Consider the following 23,171-nt stretch of genomic DNA (forward strand, 5'->3'; position numbering starts at 1 on the left):
ATGCTCAGTGAAATAAGCCAGGCAGAGAAAGACAAGTATCAAATGATTTCACTCATCTGTAGAGTATAAGAACAAAGAAAAATCTGAAGGAGCAAAACAGCAGCAGACTCACAGAATGTAAGAATGGACTAATGGTTACCAAAGGGAAAGGGACTGGGAAGGATGGGTGGGAAGGGAGGGATAAGGGCCGGGGGGAATGAAAGGGGGCATTATGATTAGCATGTATAACGTGGGGGGGAGGGGGTCTGGCGAGAGCTATACAACACAGAGAAGACAAGTAGTGATTCTACAGCATCTTACTGCGCTGATGGACAGTGACTATGATGGGGTGTGTGTGGGGAACTTGGTGATGGGGGGAGTCTAGTAAACATAATGTTCCTCATGTAATTGTAGATTAATGATGCTAAGAAAAAAAAGAGAGTTGAGCAAGGTAGGTGAGGTGATATAGAACAGTATAAAAATACATACTAAGAAAAAAAACATACAATAGCAATAGTCAAATGCTCACTTTAATTGTAATTCCTAATCACCTCCTTTCACATTAACATAGATGTCTGCATACACCAAGAACTGAGCCAAGTATTACATATTTTTTAATGTTTAACATAATTTGAAGAGTTTTTATTGAAAAGTGCTCAGGAGATGGTTGAAATTCTTACCATAAATATAAAATACCTCTTACTATTTTTATTCACAACAAATTCAGACCTAAGCTTCCTGAATAGCTATATTATCTAATATCATAACAGGGATGACTAAGTACTTGACAGCCACCCTCTAAAGCACTGGCTTAACATAAAGCTATGACTAAGGAAAAGCCCCCCCTGCTTGATTCTTATTCAAAAAGGCTAACATTTTTTTGCAAAGCATTAGTTTGTCCATGAAATGTACACAACCAGAGACAGATGGATGCAATGGTACCAAGGAAAGAAAATACCAAAGCCTTTTCACTTCTGTTAAAGGTTTTGAGTAAGAGTGCTTCATAAAATGTTCTGAAATTCTATTTGCTATATAATAGCCATCTACTTCTAAGTAGGAGACAGACATATGCTATATTATAGCAACCATTTTAATGTGTTAAATAATTCTGAAATCTTACTATAAAAATATTTAGCTAAAATATTAACCATCTTTGTAATAAAATTGACAGTGTAGCTTATGTAACTCATATGATTTCAGAAATGTCTCTTGGAAAAAGTGGGAATGCTTGCTTTTGCCAAACTCTGAACAGTTAAAGTTAAGGTGCTATAAACTAGACAAAGTTACAAAGGAACATCATATTGGTAGAAAGAACAAGATATAATGTGAGCTTCCTCCATGTCAGGTGAATAACCACATAATGATGAAGATTTACTAAAAATATGGAAAATAGAATATGTTCTTTACAAGGAAGTAACATTATAAGGTAAATCTTATAAACAGACTTCCTAAATAGCTTTCCAGTAAGACCATAAGCACAAAATGAGTAGAGAATTTATATGTCATTAAAGGAATCCTTCATATTACAATACCCTCCTCAAATATAAACACAAATCAAACAGACACAGATGTAAAACTCTCTTAATCCAACATTTCTTTACACTCAGCTACTAGTGGTATTCGGATGCAAAGGTTTAACTCGTGCTAATCTGGACAAGCCAAGGCGGAGACTCTGACTCGGAGATTTCACAGCCCCTACCAGCGGGCTGCTGCCTCCAGATGCTGCTGAAAGAAAGCATATCACACGATGCTGATAATGTTAGAAATCTCTTAACAAAGATCAATTCCTAAAACAGAAGAAGCAAAAAAGTAGTTAAGCATTTTTCTATGATACAGGTTCTATCGTGCTGCAAACAAGACAAAAAAAAGAGAAAATACTCAAGACCAGAAAAAATAGTTTTGCCTATTTTCAAACACCCCCAAAAGGCAAGGTAATGACAACAGAACTTTAAATGGCAAAGCCAAAATAGGTAAATTGGAAGCAAGTATCACTGGCTATAAAGGCATAAAGAAATGCATGCAACTAGTTTCTAAAGCAGAATCTAATGCATTTTTCAATCCCAGTTTTTACAAGTACTCCTTGAAAGAATCTACTTTTTTTCAAATACTAAATAACTTTAAACATGATAAATACTGTTTTTATTTATTTTTCCTACTTTCATTTATGCTACCACTCTAATAAAGCAATTGGGTATTAAATGTATCCACATCGACGTACATAGTTGATCATGATTGTAGTCGTAAGAAGTACAACTCTGTGTACTTTTTTAAAAGTAAAGACATAAACATTTCCACGTTTCTAGCTGTCTGATTTGTTGCTGTTAATTGTATATATGGGCCACGTATTGGTCACATTCCTCCAACAGGCTTCTGGGTTGGTTCTACTTTCTCATCATTTTTCATAAATAATTGTAAAAAGTCTGACCACTATTACTTTCTCTTCTTTTAAATCCTTTTTAAGGAATAAATTCCCAAGATTAGCTCTTAAGCTGAAGGATAGGTTTATTTTTATGTCTCTTGTCAAGATGACCTTAAGGGATTAAAATTTATCATAAATAATTATACCTTCTACACAACCCAGAGTGTATTGGATTATACTGCTTTATTATTTTCTAGTTAGAGAGGTATAAAATAGTATTTTATTATTTTAATTTATATTTTCTCATTTACCAGTGAGAGTGAAATTCTTGCACATTTACTTCTCATTGTATTTCTTGGGGGCACTGGTATGTTTATGTCCTTGGCTCATTTTCCACTGGGGTCTTGGTGGTCTTCTAGTATTTGTGTAATACAAGTAACTAACTGGCAACCTCAGGGTCAAAACCAGCCCTCAGATATATTGTTTGGTCCATATGGTGTTAAAAACTCAACTTTTAAAAGCAAGGAGATTTCACATTAAAATCTAGATTTCTGGCTTCTCTTGAAAAAATCACATGTGGAATTACCAGGCCTGTAATCCTGCATGTGAACAGCTGGAGGGAACTGAGCAACAGCTGCTTCCTTCCAAAGGAGCATGAGCTCTCAAGCCCAACAGTCCCCAAGTTCACTGAAGTTTATTACACGGGCAAATTCCCCAGTTCACTCACTTACATCACCTGCCCTACCCTTTCACACACTGAATCTACAAGCATTTTGTGCTTTATGTTATTAACTCTTTGTCTGTCTCTCCATTATTTCCTTTTTATCTTTTTGATTCTGCTACCTTTACATTTCTATAGCCATTATACCTTTTAAATTTCTTTCAATGGGGAATCACTATCAGATGAAGAAATACACTAAGGATTACCCTTTCAATGATATGGCATCATTATTCAGGAACTAATCTTCCTCCTTTCCTTCTCCAAAAAACTTTGAAGTCTTCATTAAAATCTTAGAATTTTTAAACCAGAAAAGACATAAAGTTTTAGTTATATATATATACTTATATAATATTTCAGATGATGAAATAAAGACTAAGAGAAAGTAAGGGTTAAATCTATTTACACCCAGTTACACTAGGAGAGTGGCCACCGTGGACCAATTAAGAAGTGTCACTGAAAAGTGAACCTGAGCACACTTGGAATGAGAGGCAACACAGGAAGAAAGCCTATCAGCTAGGGAAACCAGACAAATAGAGGCTTTGATAGAAGAATACACCGACTGTCTAAGGAACAAAAAAAATGAATCAGTTTCACTGGAGTAGAAGGTGAAAGTGACTGGATGAGGGAAGGGGACACTAGTTAGGAAGACACCAAGATTCAGGATTTTTGTGAAACGAACAGGGCCTGGGGTAGGGTTTATTCATGTCAAAAAGTGTGAGGGCCAAAGAATTCTTGAAGGACAGTGAGACTTGGCTGTGAAACAAAAGAAAACAAAGAGAAGCCAAGCTGGAAAGCCTGTTGTTGAGGTCGCTAGGGCGTCTGTTAGATGGTGAAGCTCCCACGTACAGGCCCGAGGCCTCAGTTAGACTGTGGAGGCCAGCGGGTCTACAGCAAAAACATTTTCTGCCAGAAATATGTATCAGGAATCTTAAATGTTAATGCTATTTGACACTATAATTCTACTACTAGGAATTTATCCTAAAAAAATAATCAAGGATGTGACTAGATTTCTAAATAAGGTTGTTTATTGCAACCTTATTTATAACACTGAAAAAGTCATAAACAATCTGGATGCTCATTATAAGGCAATGATAAATGATGAATAAATGAAGCAAATAAAAACCTTGGTTTTAAGGAATACATAACATATATAACATTTGCAAGTGGGGTAAAAAAAATCTACCAGTGGTAATTTTTTAAGCTCCTTCCCTTGGTCAATAAATATACCATACCTGGTGGGACCCACTTAGGCCTCTTGCTTTGAGCTGAAGGACTATGTATTTGTAATGGTTTCCTGGTGATCTCTGAAGAAAGAGAAATCTTTTTCGGTGAAGGCTGAGATTCTGATTTGATGGCAGTGAGAGTAGAGTCTACTGAAGTCACTTATTTGAAAAATACACATAAAAAAATTTGTCACAGAGGAAGATTAAGTCTAGCATGTATGTGTGAAAATTGTAAAGTTACTTAAACTTATACAACTTAAGGCAGTATCATAAATATGAAAAACTCATTATAAATCAATAAACATTGCCTAAAATGCCATCTTTTATGAGCATTTATTTGCAAAGCAGTGCAGGAAGCATATCATATAGATTACCTGTAACTCTTATAGCAACTCTGATACAGATATTACTATTCCCACTGTTAGACGAAGAAACAGAGAGGTTAAACAATATGCTTAGAGTCTGATAGCTAGTGTCTGAGCCAGGATTAGGGACCAGGTCTGACTCTGAGGTCCATATTTGTGACCAGTATACAAGTGTCTCATCAGTATGTGTCAGTGAGACAATGTACTAGGCACTAAGGTTATAAAGAGTGTAACTCATGGATCCTACTCCCAAGCAATTTATGGTCCAGTCACTAGACTCTGGTAGAAAGCAGAGATGTTTACAGTGCAGTATAGTAAGAAGTCTGACAGGTACACACAAGCAGGAGTGAACCTTCAATCTGACTACATATCTGCATAGGCTTAGAGGTCACAGGGAGGTGGGTGAGGATAATTTGAGCCAAATCAAGGCTGGAAAACAATGATGACAGAGGGAGTAGAGCATGAAAAGCCAGAGAATGCAGCAAGTTTCTGGAACAACTACTGGTTCAGTGTGGCTGGAATAGGCCAGACAGGATGCAGATCATTGGAGACGAGCTCTCCTGTCTGGCTACTAACAAACAGAGCACTTGGATTCTGGAAACGTCTTTCTGACGGCAGTCTTTGGCAGGTCTGTGGTAGTCTACCACAAAGCTCTTGTGGTAATCCAGGGGAGGGGTGGTAACGGCCTGAACTGAAGGGGAGAATGGAGGGAAAAACAGCAGATTGGATATCTTTTAGTCCTTAGATGGTGGAGGCAGTGATGGAGATGAAGAAATAATCACAACGTGAAAGTTTCTGTCATGGGCACAGTGCTTGATGGTGCTATTTGCCTGGAACATGAATACAAGAATGGGAGTAGGTTTAGGGTTTGTTTTTTTTTTAAGGTATGGGAACAAAGGGAAAAGGAGAGGCAGAATATAAATACAGGCTCAAATCATACTTGCTTTGAGATACCTTAGGCGTTTAACTAAGTATACATGAATATGAACATTTTCACTATATACTCTTCTTAATGTTAACATACATTCCCTAGATCGGCACAGTCCAACAGAAGCTTTTCTGTAATGATGGAAATATTCCATATTTTGTGCTGTCCAATATGTAACCATGGCCACATATTATTCCTGAGCAGTTGAAATGTGGCCAGCAAAACCGAGGAAGTGACTTTTAAATTTAATTTAATTTTAAGTAACTTAAATGTAATATAGCTTCATGTGGCTAGTGGCCCCTATATTGGAAAGCACAGCTCTAGTCATTTCTCTGTCAAGGGAAAAACTGTAACATGAACCAGATGAAAGACTCTCAAAGGTTACTCAGTACATTACTAGTGGGATTAGAAAAATAATCCATCTTTCCTTATTCTTATTCCCATTATTTAGCAGTTAAATTTTACTTCTACTACCATATATTAAACTTCCTTTAAAGTAACTTACTTCAATGTATATAGAAGGGAAGATTTTAGATGGTAAATTCCAACTTGGAAACTGAAATTTTATTTTTAATCAAAAATACTAAAGGTGAGGAAGCATAAAAAAACTACAGAAAATATAAAATCTAATCATATTGTTAATGACCTTTTTCTATCAGTTTGTGGTAGGCAGAATAATGGCCCCTCAAAGATGTCTCCTAAGTCCCAGACATGTGCACATTACCTCACACAGCAAAGGGACTAGATGTCATGACGTTAAGGATCTTGAGATGGGGAGATTATCCTGAATTATCCAGAGGGACTCAATGAGCTCACAAGGGTCCTTAACAGTGAAAGTGAGAATCAGGAGAGAGAGTCGGAGTGATATGATGCAAGAGAGTCTCTGCCACTGCCGGCTTGAAAACAGATGTGAGCCACCCATCAAGAACACTGATGGCTCGAGAATCCGGAGAAGGCAGGAAAATGGATTCTCCCTTGAGCCCTCACAAGGAACACAGCCTTGCTGGAAGCTTGATTTTAGCCCAGTTTTGGGAACCACTTTGAATCTGTAACCTGCAGAACTGTAAGATAATAAATTTGTGTTGTTTTAAGACACTAAGTTTGTGGTAATTTGTACAGGTAAATTGAAAACTAACACAGTTTTATCTTCCCTACATTTAAAATATAATTTCTGGAAACCAGATGAATCCATCAATTAAAAAACACTACTTAAAACCTCATTTATTCAGGATCCAGTGGAGAGAGGAATATGACTTGGTCAGTATTTCTTATTGCTTAGAAAGCACTTAGCACCATGCTTTCTAAGGCAAGAGCAACTACCACCATTAAGAAATGGAGTCTGAATAGTGGAAATTTTAGTTTCAACAGCATATATATTAAACAACTAAGACATAAAAATATATATCAGTAAGTAAAACACATAAAGTTAATGGCAGTTACATTTTACAATATGTATGAACTCAAAAATATCCTAACTTTTGTTACACAGATACATACTTCATGTTTAAGCTGTCACAAATTCCAAAAGTTGTTCTGCAAAAAAGATTTTTAATAGAATTTATTTTGAAAAAACAAAAAGGCCCTAAACACGTGGCAAAGGTTCTCGAATCAAAGACTAAGCCAAGTGTGAAAGCAAGAAATAAGAATCGTGCAAACTTCCTGTTCAGCTGCCTGGAGAAAACGCCATCCAGTGTATAGAGCTTAGGCTAGGGATGGACAAGCCTGGCTGCAAAGTCCAGCCCCTCCCTTACTAACTGTAAGCGTTCCAACACACTATTTAACTCTCTGAGCCTCAGCTTTCTCACTGGGAAATGTGGATGGTAGCAGCTGTCCCAGAGGGCAACCGTCAGTGCTATGGGAGGTGACACATGGCAAGAGTGAGACAGGCCGTGGGTCTCGGGGCTCGTCTGCTTCTCTCCCTTCCCCACCCGACCCTGCTTTCTTCTGTGTATTTTAACTAGAAATGAACACTGGCAAAATGTAGAGAACAAAGGCAAAGATGGGAAAGCACATTAAATAAATCAAATGCACTTCCTTTATAAAATCAAGTGTTTGGATGAAGCTTACCCAAAGCATTCTGCTTGCATTGAGGTTTCTTCTCTTTCTTTTCAACTGGGGGTTTTACTTTCACTTCTTTTTTTTTAGTTTCTTTAACTTTACTTTTTCTCATAGTGAATTCTTCATCATCTTCACTCTCACTAAAATCAGAATCATCCTCAGAATCTTCACCTAAAAAAGATTACATAGTTTATCTTTGCTCTAAAATATGAGACATCTACTGTCTCCACTTTACAGCTGCCGCACCAGATTTGTGTGCACCTTTGTGTGGTGCCATTTCCAGGGCAAAACACTGCAGTGACCAGAAGCACAGCTGTCTGGGTTTGAATTTGAGCCCTTCCACTTATATGTTGTATGACCTCAGACAGGTCACTAACTTCACTGTGCCTCAGTCTCCTATGTACAAAATGGGAATAATCATAAAGCCTACATCACAGGGTCGTTGTATAGACTGAGTTAGATAGGTAAAGCATTTAGAGTAACATCTAGCATATGGTAAGTAAACCAGAAACTGTTTGCTATTACCGTTATCATTACAATTTCCTTTCTGTTAATCTTTACTTCTGATCTTACCAGTTGAACTCAGTAACTTTTGAAAAGAGAGGCAGGGCATAACATTAGCTACTCTTTCGAAACAATGACCTTAATGCTAATAGTAATAGTATATCTTCCCTTAATCACATAAACTTCAATATTCCATAACAGAAACCCATTTGGAATTGAGAAGAGACTAACCATACCACAACGATCTTAACTGATAATCCTACATGTGGTTTCATTCGGGGCACACCCCTAATTTCCCACAAACTCTTTTCTGTATTGCATGGCATGATATAAGCCAGTGATGTAATATGTTAGGTAGCTACAGGTGCTCTAGAGAAAAGCATGGTGAATACTTAATAGTTAAACAATGATCCTTCTATTTTGGAGTATGGGGTGGTGTAGAATCAGAAAACCATGTTGCATAAATAAACACTGATAGCCAAGTATATATAAGGATTAGCGCTATATTCATTAAAAAGTTCATGTTTCTTACATTATAAAAGTAGTACAAGCTTATCACAGAAAATGTAGACCATACAAAAAATTAAGGAAAATCTCCCTTATCTTAACACTCAGATATAACCACTGTTATGCCCACAATATATAATATGTACTTATCTATATAAAACATTTTATAAAATATAAAAATTTTCAAGCACCTACAACAATAAATAATAAACTACCACCCAGATTCAACAATCCTCCAAATGCATTCTGCTACATTTACTTCATCTTTTTTTCTTCTTTTCCCTTTCTCCTTGGGGATTATTCCAATAAATCCAAGGTATCATGTCATTACCCTCCTACACACTTCAGAACACATCTCTAAAAAACGCAGACTTTTAAAAAATTTCTTATTAAGGTAATTATTGATATACACTCTTATGAAGATTTCACATGAAAAAACAATGTGGTTACTACATTTACCCCCATATTATCAAGTCTCCACCCATACCCCATTGCAAAACGTAGACTTCTTTTAACACAAGTGTCATTATATCTAACAATATTAGTAATAGTTTCTTGGTATCATCTATCCAGTCCACATTAATCACTTCTACTATAGAGCAGCATCCCTCCCTTTACCTCCATGCCTTTGATTTGTTGAACTGGCTTAGGTGTCCTATAGAATGTCCCACATTCTGGATTTGTCTGTTTTCTTCCTCACGCTGTCATTTAACTTACCTGGTACTTTTTGTGAGCTAGAATTTTCTCAAGGCTCAATTAGAATCAAGCTCACATTGTCACTATTTTTGTCAGAAATATACTTCACAGGTGACACTCTGTACTCTGCATCATCTCAGAGAGCACACAGGCGTGGCTGTCCCACTCCTCTTGAATTCTCCCCTGTGGACAGCCTCCTCAGTCTTCCACTGATGATCTTTGCCTAAGTGATGATGTCATTATGATCTTCAAATTGCAACTGCCTTTTTCTGTCACTCTTTCCACACAAATAGAACTTAAAAAACAGGTAAGAGTAATCAACCCACATATTCATGTAATGGCTACTGTGTTGTATAGAATTAGCCATAGAAGGCCAGTAGATCACATGGAGGCTGTTATAAATAGTACCTTGCAAAATCAAGTAATTATTTCTGGAGTCCTAGCAGGATCCAGGTTCAGGGAGAGCAGGTAGTGGAGAAGTTTCTCCAAAATTTCAGAACATAGAACCTAGGAGGGCAAAACTTATGTATCCAACAGTTCTGGGCATGTGTTCTTTTCTTGGCTTGAGAGGATAAATGATAGGAGCTGGTTATAACTCAATTTAACAAATTTAGCTAACAATGGGGTCCTACTGATCTTCAACAGTCAACTAAGAAGAGTTTAATTTGAAGGTGGGAAGGTGGAGCTCCCAGACTCCTGAGTCATTAACATACCACATCGGAAAATCTGGACGGTCATGGATTCTGATAATCTTAAAATGTCCTTAAAAATAATCAGCCTTATGCTTTCCCCAACTTTCACTCTCTTTCCCTACTGAACACCACAAAGATCCTTTCTCTTCTCATTGAGGGTGAGCTAATGCAGGGGGATAACTCTGACCACTCACCTAAGATGCTGCTCCAAAACAACTTCAGGCTGTCCAAAATGCTACCCGCTGCACGTTCAAGTGTAACACACGTTCAAGCATAACACACAGTCACCTCTGGGGGCACTGGACAGCTGTTAGGCACCCTTGGTTTAGGGTGAATGAAAACAAATAGATTGCATTGCTCCTTAAAGTACACAAAGCATAAGGAGAAGTATGTCTGTCTTTGAATCTAAGTCTTGGCTAGAAGAGCTCAGGGAGGTTGCGACAGAGTAAGGCTTTTGTATTCTTGAGGTGCAGGATAGGCAGGGAGTCAGAAAGTTAGGCAAGGAAAAAATTTTGCCTAAAGCTTAGCTTGTATATCCCCAGCACAGCTTGTATGGCAGTTATCACCCCTAAGCTAATGAGCTAGCTCCCTGTAAGGGCTGAAGGATTGCTTCCCTGGGCCGGACCCACATGGCATCTGACAGGGAGAACAGCCATACTTGTACTGTGGTGGAAACCATAATAATGTAACAGGGAAAAGAAAAACAAACCAGCTCTCAAAGAGCTAGAGAAGAAGCAGTCACTTAGTGCAGAAGGACACAAGATCAGGGACACATCTCAGAACCTAAGAACTCTTAAGTATCCACTCACTACTACGTACACCATCAGCATCGTTTCCTCCCAATGTCCTAACCAGTCTAACATCCAAGGATTCAGATATTCCATTTATTGACAAATCATCAAATCATTTTTACCACAACAGCTTCCTGTTGCGATTATTGTCCTATAGAATAACCCTCACTAGCAGAACTCACAAATGAAGTCACCATTGATAACCACATTTCCCCCAAACAACTCTAGATCTTGAATATACCTAAGGCAGTGAGAATAATTTTCAGTTAGAAATATTCTTTGCAGTCCTCATGGCCAGCCTAACCTCAAAAGCACTCATATTTCAATGTTTTCCTTCTTATTTTTCATGTTTTCTATACCCTAAATCATTATTTAACTGTACAGAGCTTGATATTAAAACCTATCATTATCTCAGAACTATGGCTCATATTTCATCTCAAAAATATTTGCTTACCCAGAATTGAGTAAGAAAAACAACTTGAAATGCAGTTATTTATTTAAAAAAATTATTTCCTTATTAAAAAATGTTTTAATTGAGATAAAAAACACAGCATAAAATGGATTATCTTAACCATCTTTAAGCATACAGTTCAGTAGCAGTAAGTATATTCACACGGCTGTGCAACAGATCTCCAGAACTTCTCCATCTTGCAAAACAGAAAAGGTATCCATTAAATGATTTACCCGTTTCTGCTAAGCACCATTCTGCTCTGTTTCTATGAACTGACTACTCTAGATACTGCATATGAGTAGAATCAACACAGTATTTGTCTTTTGTGACTGACCTATTTCCCTTGACATAAGGTTCCTCAAGGTTCATCCAAGTTGTGGATTGTGACAGGATTTTCTTCTCTTTTAGGGCTGAGTAATACTCCATTGTGTGTTTTACATATATATACATATATCACTTTTTGTTTATCCATTCATCCTTCAATGGATATTTGGGTTACTTTCATCTCTTGGCTATTATTAATAATGCTGTTATGAACCTAAATGTGTAAATATCTGAGACCCTGCTTTCAATTTTTTTGGACATATACCAAAGTAAAATTCCTGGATCACATGGCACTTCTATTTATAGTTTTTAGAAAAACTAATATACTGTCTTCCACAGCAGAAATCCCACACAGAGTGCGCAAGGTTTCTAATTTCACCACATCCTCACCAACACTTGTTATTTATTTATTTATTTATTTCACATCCTAATGGGTGTGAGGTAATATGGTTTTAATTTGTATTTCCCTAATGATTAGTGCAATTGAGCATGTTTTCATATGCTCTTTGGCCATTTGTGTATCAGCTTTGGAAAAATGTCTACTCAAGTCCTTTACTATTTACTTTTAAGAGAGAGAGGCAATTTTAAAGTCATTATCCAAGTCATGATCTCTATAAAAATTTATTTTATAAATGGTTTGAGATGATCTGAAACTGGAATGCAAATAACACATTATTCTTTTTAAATGTCTGTATCTCTGTAAATCTACATAGAAACCCAGGAGTTCTATAAATCAAACAAACACAGCAAGTGATTTCATTTCCACATACACAGCAGAAGTTTTAATTCTTTATTAAAGATAATTTTGTTAGCATGGTAAGTAAGTAGGCTTGTAATTTATAACTTAGGAACTGTTTACTGATTTTTCTGACAGATAACATCAAATAATGATAATGAAATGATATAATGGAAAAGAAACTGCCAAAGGGTTATTTTGATTATATTGGAATTTTTGTATTAAGTAACCTTAAGTTGGGAAGCGTCTGGTCCACGCCCCACTATGCTTCTTGAGGGTATTTTCTTCCATTGGCTCCTACTCTTTGGTGCCCCACTTATATCAGTATTTCTCAAAGTAAGATCCATAGACCACTTGCCCTGGAATCACCTGGGTCATGTAGAAGGGCAAGTTTTGGTTAAAAAGCCAGATTTCTGGGCTCTACCCTGCCTTCCTCTTTTTCATATAGGTTCCTATGATGGCACTTGACACATTATGTATTTGATTATTGTCTGTTTCTCCTCACTCCAATTTAAACTCTGTTTTGTTCACTGCTGTATCTTTAGTGTCTACAGTATGATACACATAATAGGTACTCAAATATTTGTGGAATAAATGTTGATGAACAAATCTGTTACTGTTTGTTGATAGTACATTAACATCTATCAAAATATAGTATCTGATTTGGCATAAACTTATGGATTCATTCATTTTAATTTTTAATTTATGTCCTGAGGTCTGCAAAGTCATTATGCTTTCCATTTGCCCTAACTTCTGAATGAATCTGAATACAACTGTCACAAGTTTCATATCACCTCTATCCCAAAATATTTCATGAATTGCTACTACTTACAGAGAAAAACTATACTTCTTAGAATGAGTCTGAGACCCTCCATGATTTAGTGCCAGCCTGCCTCTTTGGCCTCTTCTACAACATTCTTCTCTGCAGACCTCACTGAAGTCTTGTACAGGCACTTGTCCACTCCAGTTTTACATGGTTCTATTAGTCAGAAATGCTATTTTACCCTTGCTGTTTGCCTACATGCTACTTGCCTTTCAAGGCATGGCTTAAAGGTCAGCTCCAGATAAGGCTTATTCCCCAAATGCTACAGCTCAATTTAACTGCCCTGTTTCTCAGTTTGCATACACCAAATATTTAACACAGTGCTTTCCATATGCTAATGGTCTCCAAGAACTTTTACTTAATGTCCATAGGACTAATTGTGAGTAGGCTGTAACTTACCAGTTGCAAAGCCTGGCTCTGAGTCATTGCTCTTACCATCACTGTCTTCCAAAAGAATCTTCCTCTGCTGAACTGCAGCTTTAGATGCTGCTTTTCTTTTTCCCTGAGCACCAGGCAAGTCATCTTCCTCAGTAATCTTATCCAGATCTTCAGAAGAGGCATGAAAATCAATGAAAAACTTTTTGTGCCCAGTAATATTTAAAGAACTGCAAAATAGACGTATATTACATCTGTTTTTATCTGCCCAGCTTCATTCCTCCCCTGCTTCTAGTAATAGACCACGTAATCCAATCTGGGCCAATCATAACACAAAGAGTCTCCAAAGGGTCCAGTTTAAGGATAAGTCCAAGACCCAAACACAGAGTGTCTTTCCCCAAAAAATTTCAAACTGGGGCTGGAAAGAGCAGCCCCTTTCTTCAGCGGTCAAATGCTGCTGGAGGCCATGGGTGGTCATAACCGTCTACCAGGGATGAAACTGGGTCTGCAGTAAAACAGGGCTCAAACAAACAAGAAGTGAAGAGAACCTTGGCAAATTTAAAGACCCTGATTCTAGCTACAGGTTCAGGAATTTAAATAAAGGAAAATAGCACTATTGATAAATAAATATTAGTATTAAAAACTTACCTAAATAATCACTGGCTACACTGCAATTGGAGATATGGGGAGATTTATTCATGGTTTCTGTTTCACTATTGCAACATTTTTCAATGCCTAAAGATAAGGAAGGTGTAAAAAGACGCAAATGCACTTAATCAATGTCTAGAAATAGAAAATTAGTGCTAAAATGTAATAGCATCCAGATGCAGATAAATGATCCAAACTCAAACAAGCACAGTGACATTTTACCTGGACAGGCTAGCATATGGTCAGGAGTTTGGGCCTGAAAGCCAACAGACGTCATCAGACTTAAGCTCAAATCCAGCCATTACCACTTACACCGGCTATAGGACCATGGGAAAACTGCTTATCCTCTTTAAGACTTAATTTCCTCATGTGTAAAGTGGAGACAAAAACAGTGTGGTAATTAAGTGGGGTTACTGTGGGGGATCAAATGTCTGTTGCATGTGGAAACTGCTTATTGCAGCCCAGCAGATAGGAAATGGTCAATAAACAGTAACTACCATTTCTGTGTAGAGAATTCCACGCTTTTACTAACATAATCATTACAACATAATCTTCAATCATTATAATAACCTTAAAATGATCAAAAGTATTTAAGGGGACTTCAAGTCATAATAATTGGTACCATTAAATCCCAGTGCTACAAATATCACGTACATTATTCCATGAGAAGTGGCACATCCAAGAATCCTACTGCACATTCTACAGTCTCTTACAGGAAAGAGATGAATGTCATGTTCTCAGTTTTGGATATGACAGTCCTCTCTTTTACATGTCTTTGGTTCCTGATTACTGAAAGGCTCCCCCATCAATACTGCTGCATTCATCTTCAAATAGGAGATAATACTGACTTAAACATCTATAACCTTAAATAAGGTGATGGGCTAAAAATATTCTCCAACGTAAAAGTCAAATCAAAATAATTTAATCCAAAAAGGATTTTAGCGGTTTTGGATGTCTTTTCCAGGAACAATGATTTCTGCCTCTCCAGAATATCATCATTGCCGTCTGCTGCAGAGTCACCAGAAAAATCAAAGGACCAAAATAGAGAAATCCAAAAGTCATAAATCTTCTAAGTCTACTGAACTTGCTAACCAACTTAGTATCCTCAACTCCATAAGTAATAAAAATTATCATTATTAGGTCATTTTTAACATATGTAAATTTTGAGAGAAAGGAAGTAGATTGCTAGGATTGTACAGATTGAGTCACTTAATCAAGAAATTAAATGTTCAATGTATACAAAGATGTACTTTGAACATCCAAGCTCATAGTCATTGTCCTCAAGTTTACTTTGGGTGTTAAGCAAAGACGTATGTATGTATGCACGAGATTCAGATAGCAGAATAAACACTTGTATTCAGTTGTACCCTCTGCATATTGCTCCATTTATAGTCCAAAGTATTAAAATTCTATTCTTTCCTTTGTTAAGGCTCCTCCAAAGAAATGATTACAAAAGTAGTAAGGTTATAAAGATAAATATACAGAAAACAAAGTTACTTTTATCTTGAGACTCCTCCACATCAGTGGTGACTGTTGGAACTTCCTTCACTGATAAAGCCAGTGCAACTTCTAAGTCTCTCCGGTAGAGTTTGTCATCTAAAGCCATCCTAAAATAGACACACAAATAATAATGAGTGTTTAAAAATATCAATCTCAATTAAACTTGTTCTGAATACAAGTCCCTCATCAATTATATAGTTTGCAAATATCTTCTCCCATTTCTGGGCTGTTTTCCCACTACAGTTAAAATGTAGTATAAGAAGCTCAAAATCAAAAACCAAAAAAAAAGTAAAAAAAGTAAAGAGAATGACATGGTTAAGTTTCTCTGTGTTAATTAACTTTCCTCCCGCCTATAGCAGTGACCGATCCCATGCCCCATGCTCTACTTGTGAATGTTCCTTTTCTGCCCATCTCCTCCCCATACTTCAGGTTTGGGGCCTCTCAGGACTTCCTTCCCTCACAGTCTCTTCTCTCTTGACACCAACCTAATGTTAGTCCAGGGCTACTTTGGAAATAATAGGACGTTCTCACTGCTGGACAAGTCTCAACAATATAAAGAGTATATGTCTTTTATATGCAAACAAATACATCATTCTAAATTTTTAAATGTCCTTATAAAATGTCCTTTTAAATCATTAAAAGTGTGCTTATAAATATTATTTTTAACAAAATACTTGTGAAGATTGATGGACTTCAGAGGCAGGTACAGGGTCCTGAGAAAGTAAGCTGTAACTTCTAAACTCTGTAATTATGATGGTGTTCCCATGTAAACAGACATTTCCTTACATGTTTGTGAAATTTCTTTTTTAAGTCAGAAAATCTTAAGGGGATTAATGGTACATCCCTGTTCTCCTACAAGCACTAAATAATACCATGACTCTGCTTGTGTTCTCATTTAAACGAAGAGTTGGGATCTATCTATCTTCTAAATTAACACATTTAATGTCACGTATTTCCTGTATGTCTTACCTCTCACCTTTTTTTAGGGGTTTTCTCTTGTAGTGGGATCTCTTCATTCTGGAGATTCTTCAGTTTTGCTTTCGGGTTTTCTAGTTTTACCTCCTTTGGTGTTGTTTTGGATTTCTTAGTTGAAGGTGCAGTTGCAGAAACAAAGTCATCTATTTATGTGTCAATTAAAAATAAAAGAATATAAGAAATAGCTTTTCCTAAGTAAGAATAAATATAATCTTTTGAAATTCATTGCAGTGTGTGTTTAAGTTTAAAGGGTAGGCAAATTGTTTAATTTCCACAATTTAAAAACTATTGTTGGTATATTGTTTGCCTTTATTTTTATTCATGCTTTTCAATTTTGTCTTAATCCAAAAAGCATTTTAGCAGCTTGGATGTTTTTTACTTATTAAAATACCAATCTATTAAAAACTAATTCACTACAAAAATGATATAGTTCTTCTGTTGATACTCAACATATAACTATTGCTATAACTTATAAACTTATCCATGACACATGTATGCATACCTTCAGGGCACATGCAGTCTTATTCATGTACTTTAGCATTTACTAATATATGTTCTCTCCTTTATGCTTCTCCATGTAGTAATACAATAAATTGTGACTTGCCCTGCACACATAGTATCTAGAACACAACCAGCATTTTATAAATATTTGGTGACAAACTGATGATAGTAGCAAAATGCTGGAAGTTATATTTTATGCTATTTTCCCTGTTTTAGACACACTTAAGGCTGTGCCCAATGCAAAAAACAGATTCCTTCAACCCTTAGAATTACTAAATGCTTGACTCGCAGAAAGATACAGCAGTCTAAGAAATACAAAACCTACTTTAAAGTATAATGTAATCTAACAACCTGAGGTTTCTCAAACTCTTTGACTGAAGTTAATGGCCGGGAAATAAATATATAACCTAACAGGGTATAGCTTAAGCCTAAGCTTTCTTCAAGGCCTTCTTTTGTCTTACAATTAATGGGGATTTCACAGTTACTAAATGTAGCTATGTATACACACACAACAAGCAATTTATATACTGTAACACACCTATGTTTCAAAAATACAATGTGTTCCCTCTCAGAAGGACAGGAGGATACAAACCCCACATTTGAGAAATGTGGACCTAGGGTAGCTTAGACCCAAAGAGCTATTTCACCTATCCCTGTTCATTTATCACCTACCTACACAATTCTTATCAGTGTAATTACTGGGATAATTGTCTCAAATGCTTCGAAAATTATTTTTCCAGACCTACCTCATATGCAATGGGTACTATGTTGAATATCTGAGAGAGATATATATACATCCTACAAATTCTGAGGAAATAAATTTCTAAGTCTTTAAAGCAAAAAATAAGAATCCCTACTTACCATCGCTGTCAGAGTTCTCAAACTGTGAGTAATTGACTGGCTTCTTATGCCTATGACCAAAACAGAATTTTTTCTAATTTACACAAATGTCAATTTCTCACCTCATTCCTTAAGACCACTGATAGTCTTGAATAAATAAAAACATGTTTGGATAGTCTTAAGAATACATAAACTTCAAACACAATATGGATTTTATAGCAGGGAATCAGCATTAGCAGACATAGTTATAACTGTATTTGACATACTTGATAAGAAAAATAATTAATTTAAAAAATTAACCATACTACACTGATGGACAGTGACTGCAATGGGGTATGGGGGGTGACTCGATAATAAGGGTGAAGGTAATAACCACACTGTTCTTCTTGTGAACCCTTCATAAGAGTGTACATCAAGGATACCTTAATAAAAAATAATAATAATAAAAAAGCACATTGTCAATGGGAAGTGATGCAGACAGCATATGCCCATTACAGTGTGATGAGACGGGCTCTCTGCCTCCAGGGCATTTTTCCCCAAGGCCATGACCACGGTCATCACAGGAAAACAGAGGAAAACCTAATGCCTTAGTCCGTTCAGGCTGCTACAATGAGATTCCACAGACTGGATAGCTTATATACAACAGACATTTATTCCCCTCATTTCTAGGGGTTAGAGGTCCAAGATCAGGGTGCCAGTATGGGTGGCTAGGTGAGCACCCTCTTTCAGGTTGCAGATTTCTTGAAGGCTCCTCACATGGTGGATGCGGGGTCCTCATGACCTCACTTCCTAATACCATCACACTGGGGATCAGGATTTCAACATATGGATTCAGCACAAACATTCAGATCGTGGCAGCCAAATTGAGAGACATTCTACAAAATACCTGACCAGTACTCCTCAAAACTATGAAAGTCTTGAAAAGGAAAAGAAAGATGGAGAGACTCCAGCCCAGGGAAGCGTAAGGAGACACAGCGACTAAAAGCAATGCAGTGCTTTGGATAGGATCCTGCATGTGAAAAAAACTAGAGAAATCCAAATAAAGTCTGGAGTTGAGTTGACAGTAATGTACTGATGTTGGTTTCTTAGTTTTGACAGAAGTACCATGGAAATATAAGACATTAACATTAGGGGAAACCAGGTGAAGTGTATAAAGGATCCCTCTGTACTTTCCTTGAAACTTGGTTAATCTAAAATTATTTAAAAATAAAAAAATTAACCCCCCAAGAGCAGGAATAAAACAATATGCCACATTAGTTTTACATTGTGGTCAGAGAAGGAAAAGAAAGATGGGGAAAAAAATCCATCCAAAAAAGACAGAGATAGAGGCAGGGACATCCAAAGAGCAACAGACAGGTACAGAAATAGACTGGTGGGCTCCGGGAGGGTGTGAGAGCTCCTGCGCCTTGTTATGTGGCTCCCTGCTACTCTCTTAAGCCACAGGGAGCAGAGAAAAGGATCATTCTTTAAACCAAGTTAGAGATCTTACATGGGCTGGAAACATATGAATAGTGAGAAACTACTCTGCCTTTCTCTATTTCCAAATGTTAGGTATGTTTTCTATGTGAATCTGAATGTTCTGCAGATGTGTGAATAGCTTTGGTTTAGCAAGTTTTCAGGAACCTTGGTGAGACTGATCACTGAGCTTTTGACTCCGAAAACTGTCATGTGTCATAGAGATGTTCTTGGAGAATCCCACACCCTCTAGTGTCCCAAAGCCAACAGGATATATTCAGAATTGATCTTGACTTCATCCTGATGGGCACTTCAATTTAGGAATCAATCAGTTTTGGTCTACCTGAAAATAGATATAATGGGAAGCAAAAAAAAAAAACCTAAAATAAATCTCTAAGGTCAGGTTAAGTTTTCACAACTGCACATATGAAGTCTTCGGGGGTTCTTTTTTTAAAAGAAGACTCCCAGTATTTCACAGACACTTCCCTGATCATTTAACCTGCAGCTAATCTGCAATTAATACCTGCTAATAATTTCTTCAGATCAACGTGCACTCACTTATACTTTCCATGGTGTTTTTCCATAAAGGACTTGAGACGGTACTAACCATAAGTCAGGGTAGTCTTGATAAGGTTGTGTGAGATAGTAACAGCCAATCAAAGATATTAGATTAGTGTGTTCCTGAAACCAACTCAAACATGTATTTCAAGGATGGGATACTCACATCCAGTTTTCCAAATCTTTTACTGACATTGATCAGAGAACCCACATACCATATTATATACGATGAAATCTCTATCTAGAAAAACTGATTGAGATTTTGATAATGTTTAATATGTTGGAAGTAGGAGGGTAGGGAGACAGATTTGGGAAAACATCTCAGGGACTGCATATTTCATCTTGAATTAGTTTTATACCATAAATGTGAAGTTCTTATGAGCTTGGAAATGCAGAAAATTATATAAACTCTTTAACAAGTGCCAAAGTTCTAAAGTGCCCTCTTATATTTGTTTTCCTTTCCAGTGACACCACATGCCAAATCTGAATTGGATTAAGTCTGCTGAATTTGCTATCAGTGCTAGGAACTATGTAGCCCATACAGAAAAAAAACTTCACCTAGAAATGCAAAAAAAAAAAAAAAAAAAAAAAATTAACCAACAAACCAAGAATAATCAATATAACACAGTTTATATACTGTTTAATTGCTATTAGGTATTTATAAGTTCCTGTCATATATATTCTTTGGTTTTATATGTGCCTTAGTCTTCTTTACTATAAACTTCTTGACACTAAAAGCCATTTTCTGTTTTTTTTAAATCTCCTAAGAAAAATGTTCCTTATGCAGTGGACACTTTAAAATGGTGAATGACTTTGTACCTGCCACCTGAACTACATCTTTATACTACTTTAGAGGTACTAGAAGTGATAAGTGAAGGAAGTAAAATCATTTCCCTCTCCCTCCTCTAGGCCCTAAATGAAATGACATTTTAGTTTTCATTTCCATCTTCTGCCAAATACCCAAGTGTGAATAACCTAGATTGTCAGTTGTTCTTGTAAGTAAAAATGGTGTTCTATGAAAACGAGGCTAGTTCAGCCCATGATTCAAACAACCTCACTAGTGTTTCTCCTAGACAACAATTGGAGAAGTGCTTTATGGACATTTCTTATTCCCTCCTACAGAATAGTTCAATGAAATATACTCTTGTTACTCTCCTACTCTATGGAGTCAAAGAATTTGAGAGCTGCATAAATATGGAAACCCTTTGGAAATTCTGAGATTGAATGATAACAATAAAATGAAGACTCTCAAATAAAAGAAGCATGGTCAGTGGTTGAGCTATAATGAAAATAATCCTTACTGCTTCATCAAGCACCTGACACTGCCATTTAATTTTTCTCCTCTGAGTGTGTACAGAATACAAGGAGTTTGGTGGCACTGCCTGGATTTATGCTCAGGTGCCAGCAGTTCTACTGCCACTGCAGTGCAGATGAGAAAACAATGAAAAAAGCAAGTTAATATTATTATGGTAATAATGTTGACTTCATGGACCTCCCAAGAGGGTCTCAGGGACTCCTAGGGGTCTGCAGACCCTACTTTGACAACTGCTGTTCCGGACAGAGGGATTGTGTCTTCACTACTTGGTCGTTTAAAACCCATTCCAAATTTATATGCTCCAATCAGAACTCTTGATCCTTCACACCTCCTGAACCTGTTCCTTTTCCTAGTATTTCCTGCCTCCACACAAAGGTTATATCCTCTCAATAGCTCAAGTAAAAATAATACAAAGTCATCTGGGGTCTTTTTTTCCCTTACCTCCACACCCACTTCGTCAGCAAGTTGTCAGTGCTACCTCCAAAATACATCCCAACCTCATCTGTCCCATTCTATGTGCACTGATAACACTCTACCTGAAACCACTGCCCAGTAATAGCCTCCTATTTCCTGCTCCCATTATGGTCACCCTCTCTCTCAATCATTCTCCACCAGCAGCCAATGAACTTTATAAAAACAAAATGAGATTTCCCTTCCCTGTTTGAAACTCTCCAATGACTTCCCACTGCACTTAGAACAAAATCCAAACTCCTTTCTAAAACCTACAAGGCCCTACCTGCTCTGGCCCCTCCCTATTTCTGACTTAATCCTCTACAATGCACCCGACTGACTGCTGGTGCTAAGGCTTTACTGGCCTTCCTTCTGTCCCTCAGTCATGATCAAGCTCAGGGCCTAGGCTCTTGTTCCCTCTACGTTGATTCCCTCAGATTTTCACTGGCTAATTCCTTCTTGTCATTCTCATCTCATCTCACATATGATCCCCTAATGGTGCACACCCTAACTACCTAAAGGCCTTCCTCCTCCTCACTCCCTATCACTTTGCCATGTTTATTTTGGGGCCCCCAACCTCACCAATGACAGAATGTAACCCCCTGACAGCTACTACAATACAGAGGTAAATATTGTCCATAACTTTACTAAATAAATGGCTGACCCTGGGCCTCCACAGCACTCACCTGTGGTTAAACGGAGGAACAGTTTCAAAAAGGATAATGGAGAGCGCAGAGGATCTGAAGCTAGGTGTCATAGGTTTGGAATCTTCCTGCCATTCGCCAGCTGTGTGAACTCAGGTAAATTGGCTTTTATGCCTAGGAGTTTACATCCATAAAACAGGGATACTTAAAGTGCTATATCAAAGAACTATAGGGATGAACAAGTGAAGCAATACCCAAGTCGGAGCTCGGTGAAATGCAAAGCGCTGTTCCAATGCAAACATACCAAGGTTTATTTTGAATGGGATGGGAGACAGGGCGGTAGCTACGAAGGGAGCCAGGGGGAAGCACAAAGCTAGGATGCTCTGGGGAGCGGTGGCTCTCGTGGAGCCTGGAGAGCTGTCCAGTAACTGTCCATCCCACCGCACCACCACCGCCTTCCGTCCTACTCGGCCTTTTCCCCTCAATCGTGTGCAGGTGAGGTTGCCTACAGCGTCTTTCTGCTCTTCCCGTTCACGCCGGATGTCACGAACTACTCACCTCACAGGACGCACCATGGTCCCCTTCAAGGCTTGAGATTTGCGAGTCTTGAGTTCTCGTTGGTAACAGTGGCAGTTTCAATTCCCGCCTAAAGTCGGACACCGGAGCTCTCCGCCCCCTGCCACCGGTCCTCCAATGACGACCAGCCATCTTGAGGCAGCGCATGCGCTCTGAGAGGAGCGCATTTGTTCCCGC

General features: G+C 37.5%; 1 protein-coding gene across 8 annotated transcripts; it reads right to left on the reverse strand.

Annotated features, from left to right (window-relative positions):
- Positions 1–507: 507 nt before the first annotated feature.
- RAD51AP1 (RAD51 associated protein 1) lies at positions 508–23,124 on the reverse strand. 8 transcript variants are annotated; one of them, XM_073222815.1, is made up of 11 exons: positions 22,977–23,121; positions 22,461–22,592; positions 18,018–18,067; positions 16,657–16,798; positions 15,678–15,787; positions 14,181–14,267; positions 13,557–13,703; positions 7,643–7,804; positions 4,292–4,441; positions 3,266–3,348; positions 1,580–1,766 (listed from the first exon to the last, which is right to left on the reverse strand). In XM_073222815.1, the coding sequence occupies exons 2-10, from the start codon at positions 22,529–22,531 to the stop codon at positions 3,287–3,289; spliced, it is 981 nt and encodes a 326-aa protein (XP_073078916.1). In that variant the 5' UTR covers positions 22,532–22,592; positions 22,977–23,121; the 3' UTR covers positions 1,580–1,766; positions 3,266–3,286. The 8 variants fall into 8 exon arrangements, with proteins under 8 accessions (XP_073078913.1, XP_073078912.1, XP_073078911.1 ...); XM_073222812.1 differs by lacking the exon at positions 3,266–3,348 and having other exon boundaries at positions 508–1,704; positions 13,593–13,703; XM_073222811.1 differs by lacking the exon at positions 3,266–3,348 and having other exon boundaries at positions 508–1,701.
- Positions 23,125–23,171: the final 47 nt, after the last annotated feature.

Source organism: Manis javanica, chromosome 15 (genome assembly GCF_040802235.1).
Source record: "Manis javanica isolate MJ-LG chromosome 15, MJ_LKY, whole genome shotgun sequence".
Classification (NCBI taxonomy): domain Eukaryota; kingdom Metazoa; phylum Chordata; class Mammalia; order Pholidota; family Manidae; genus Manis; species Manis javanica.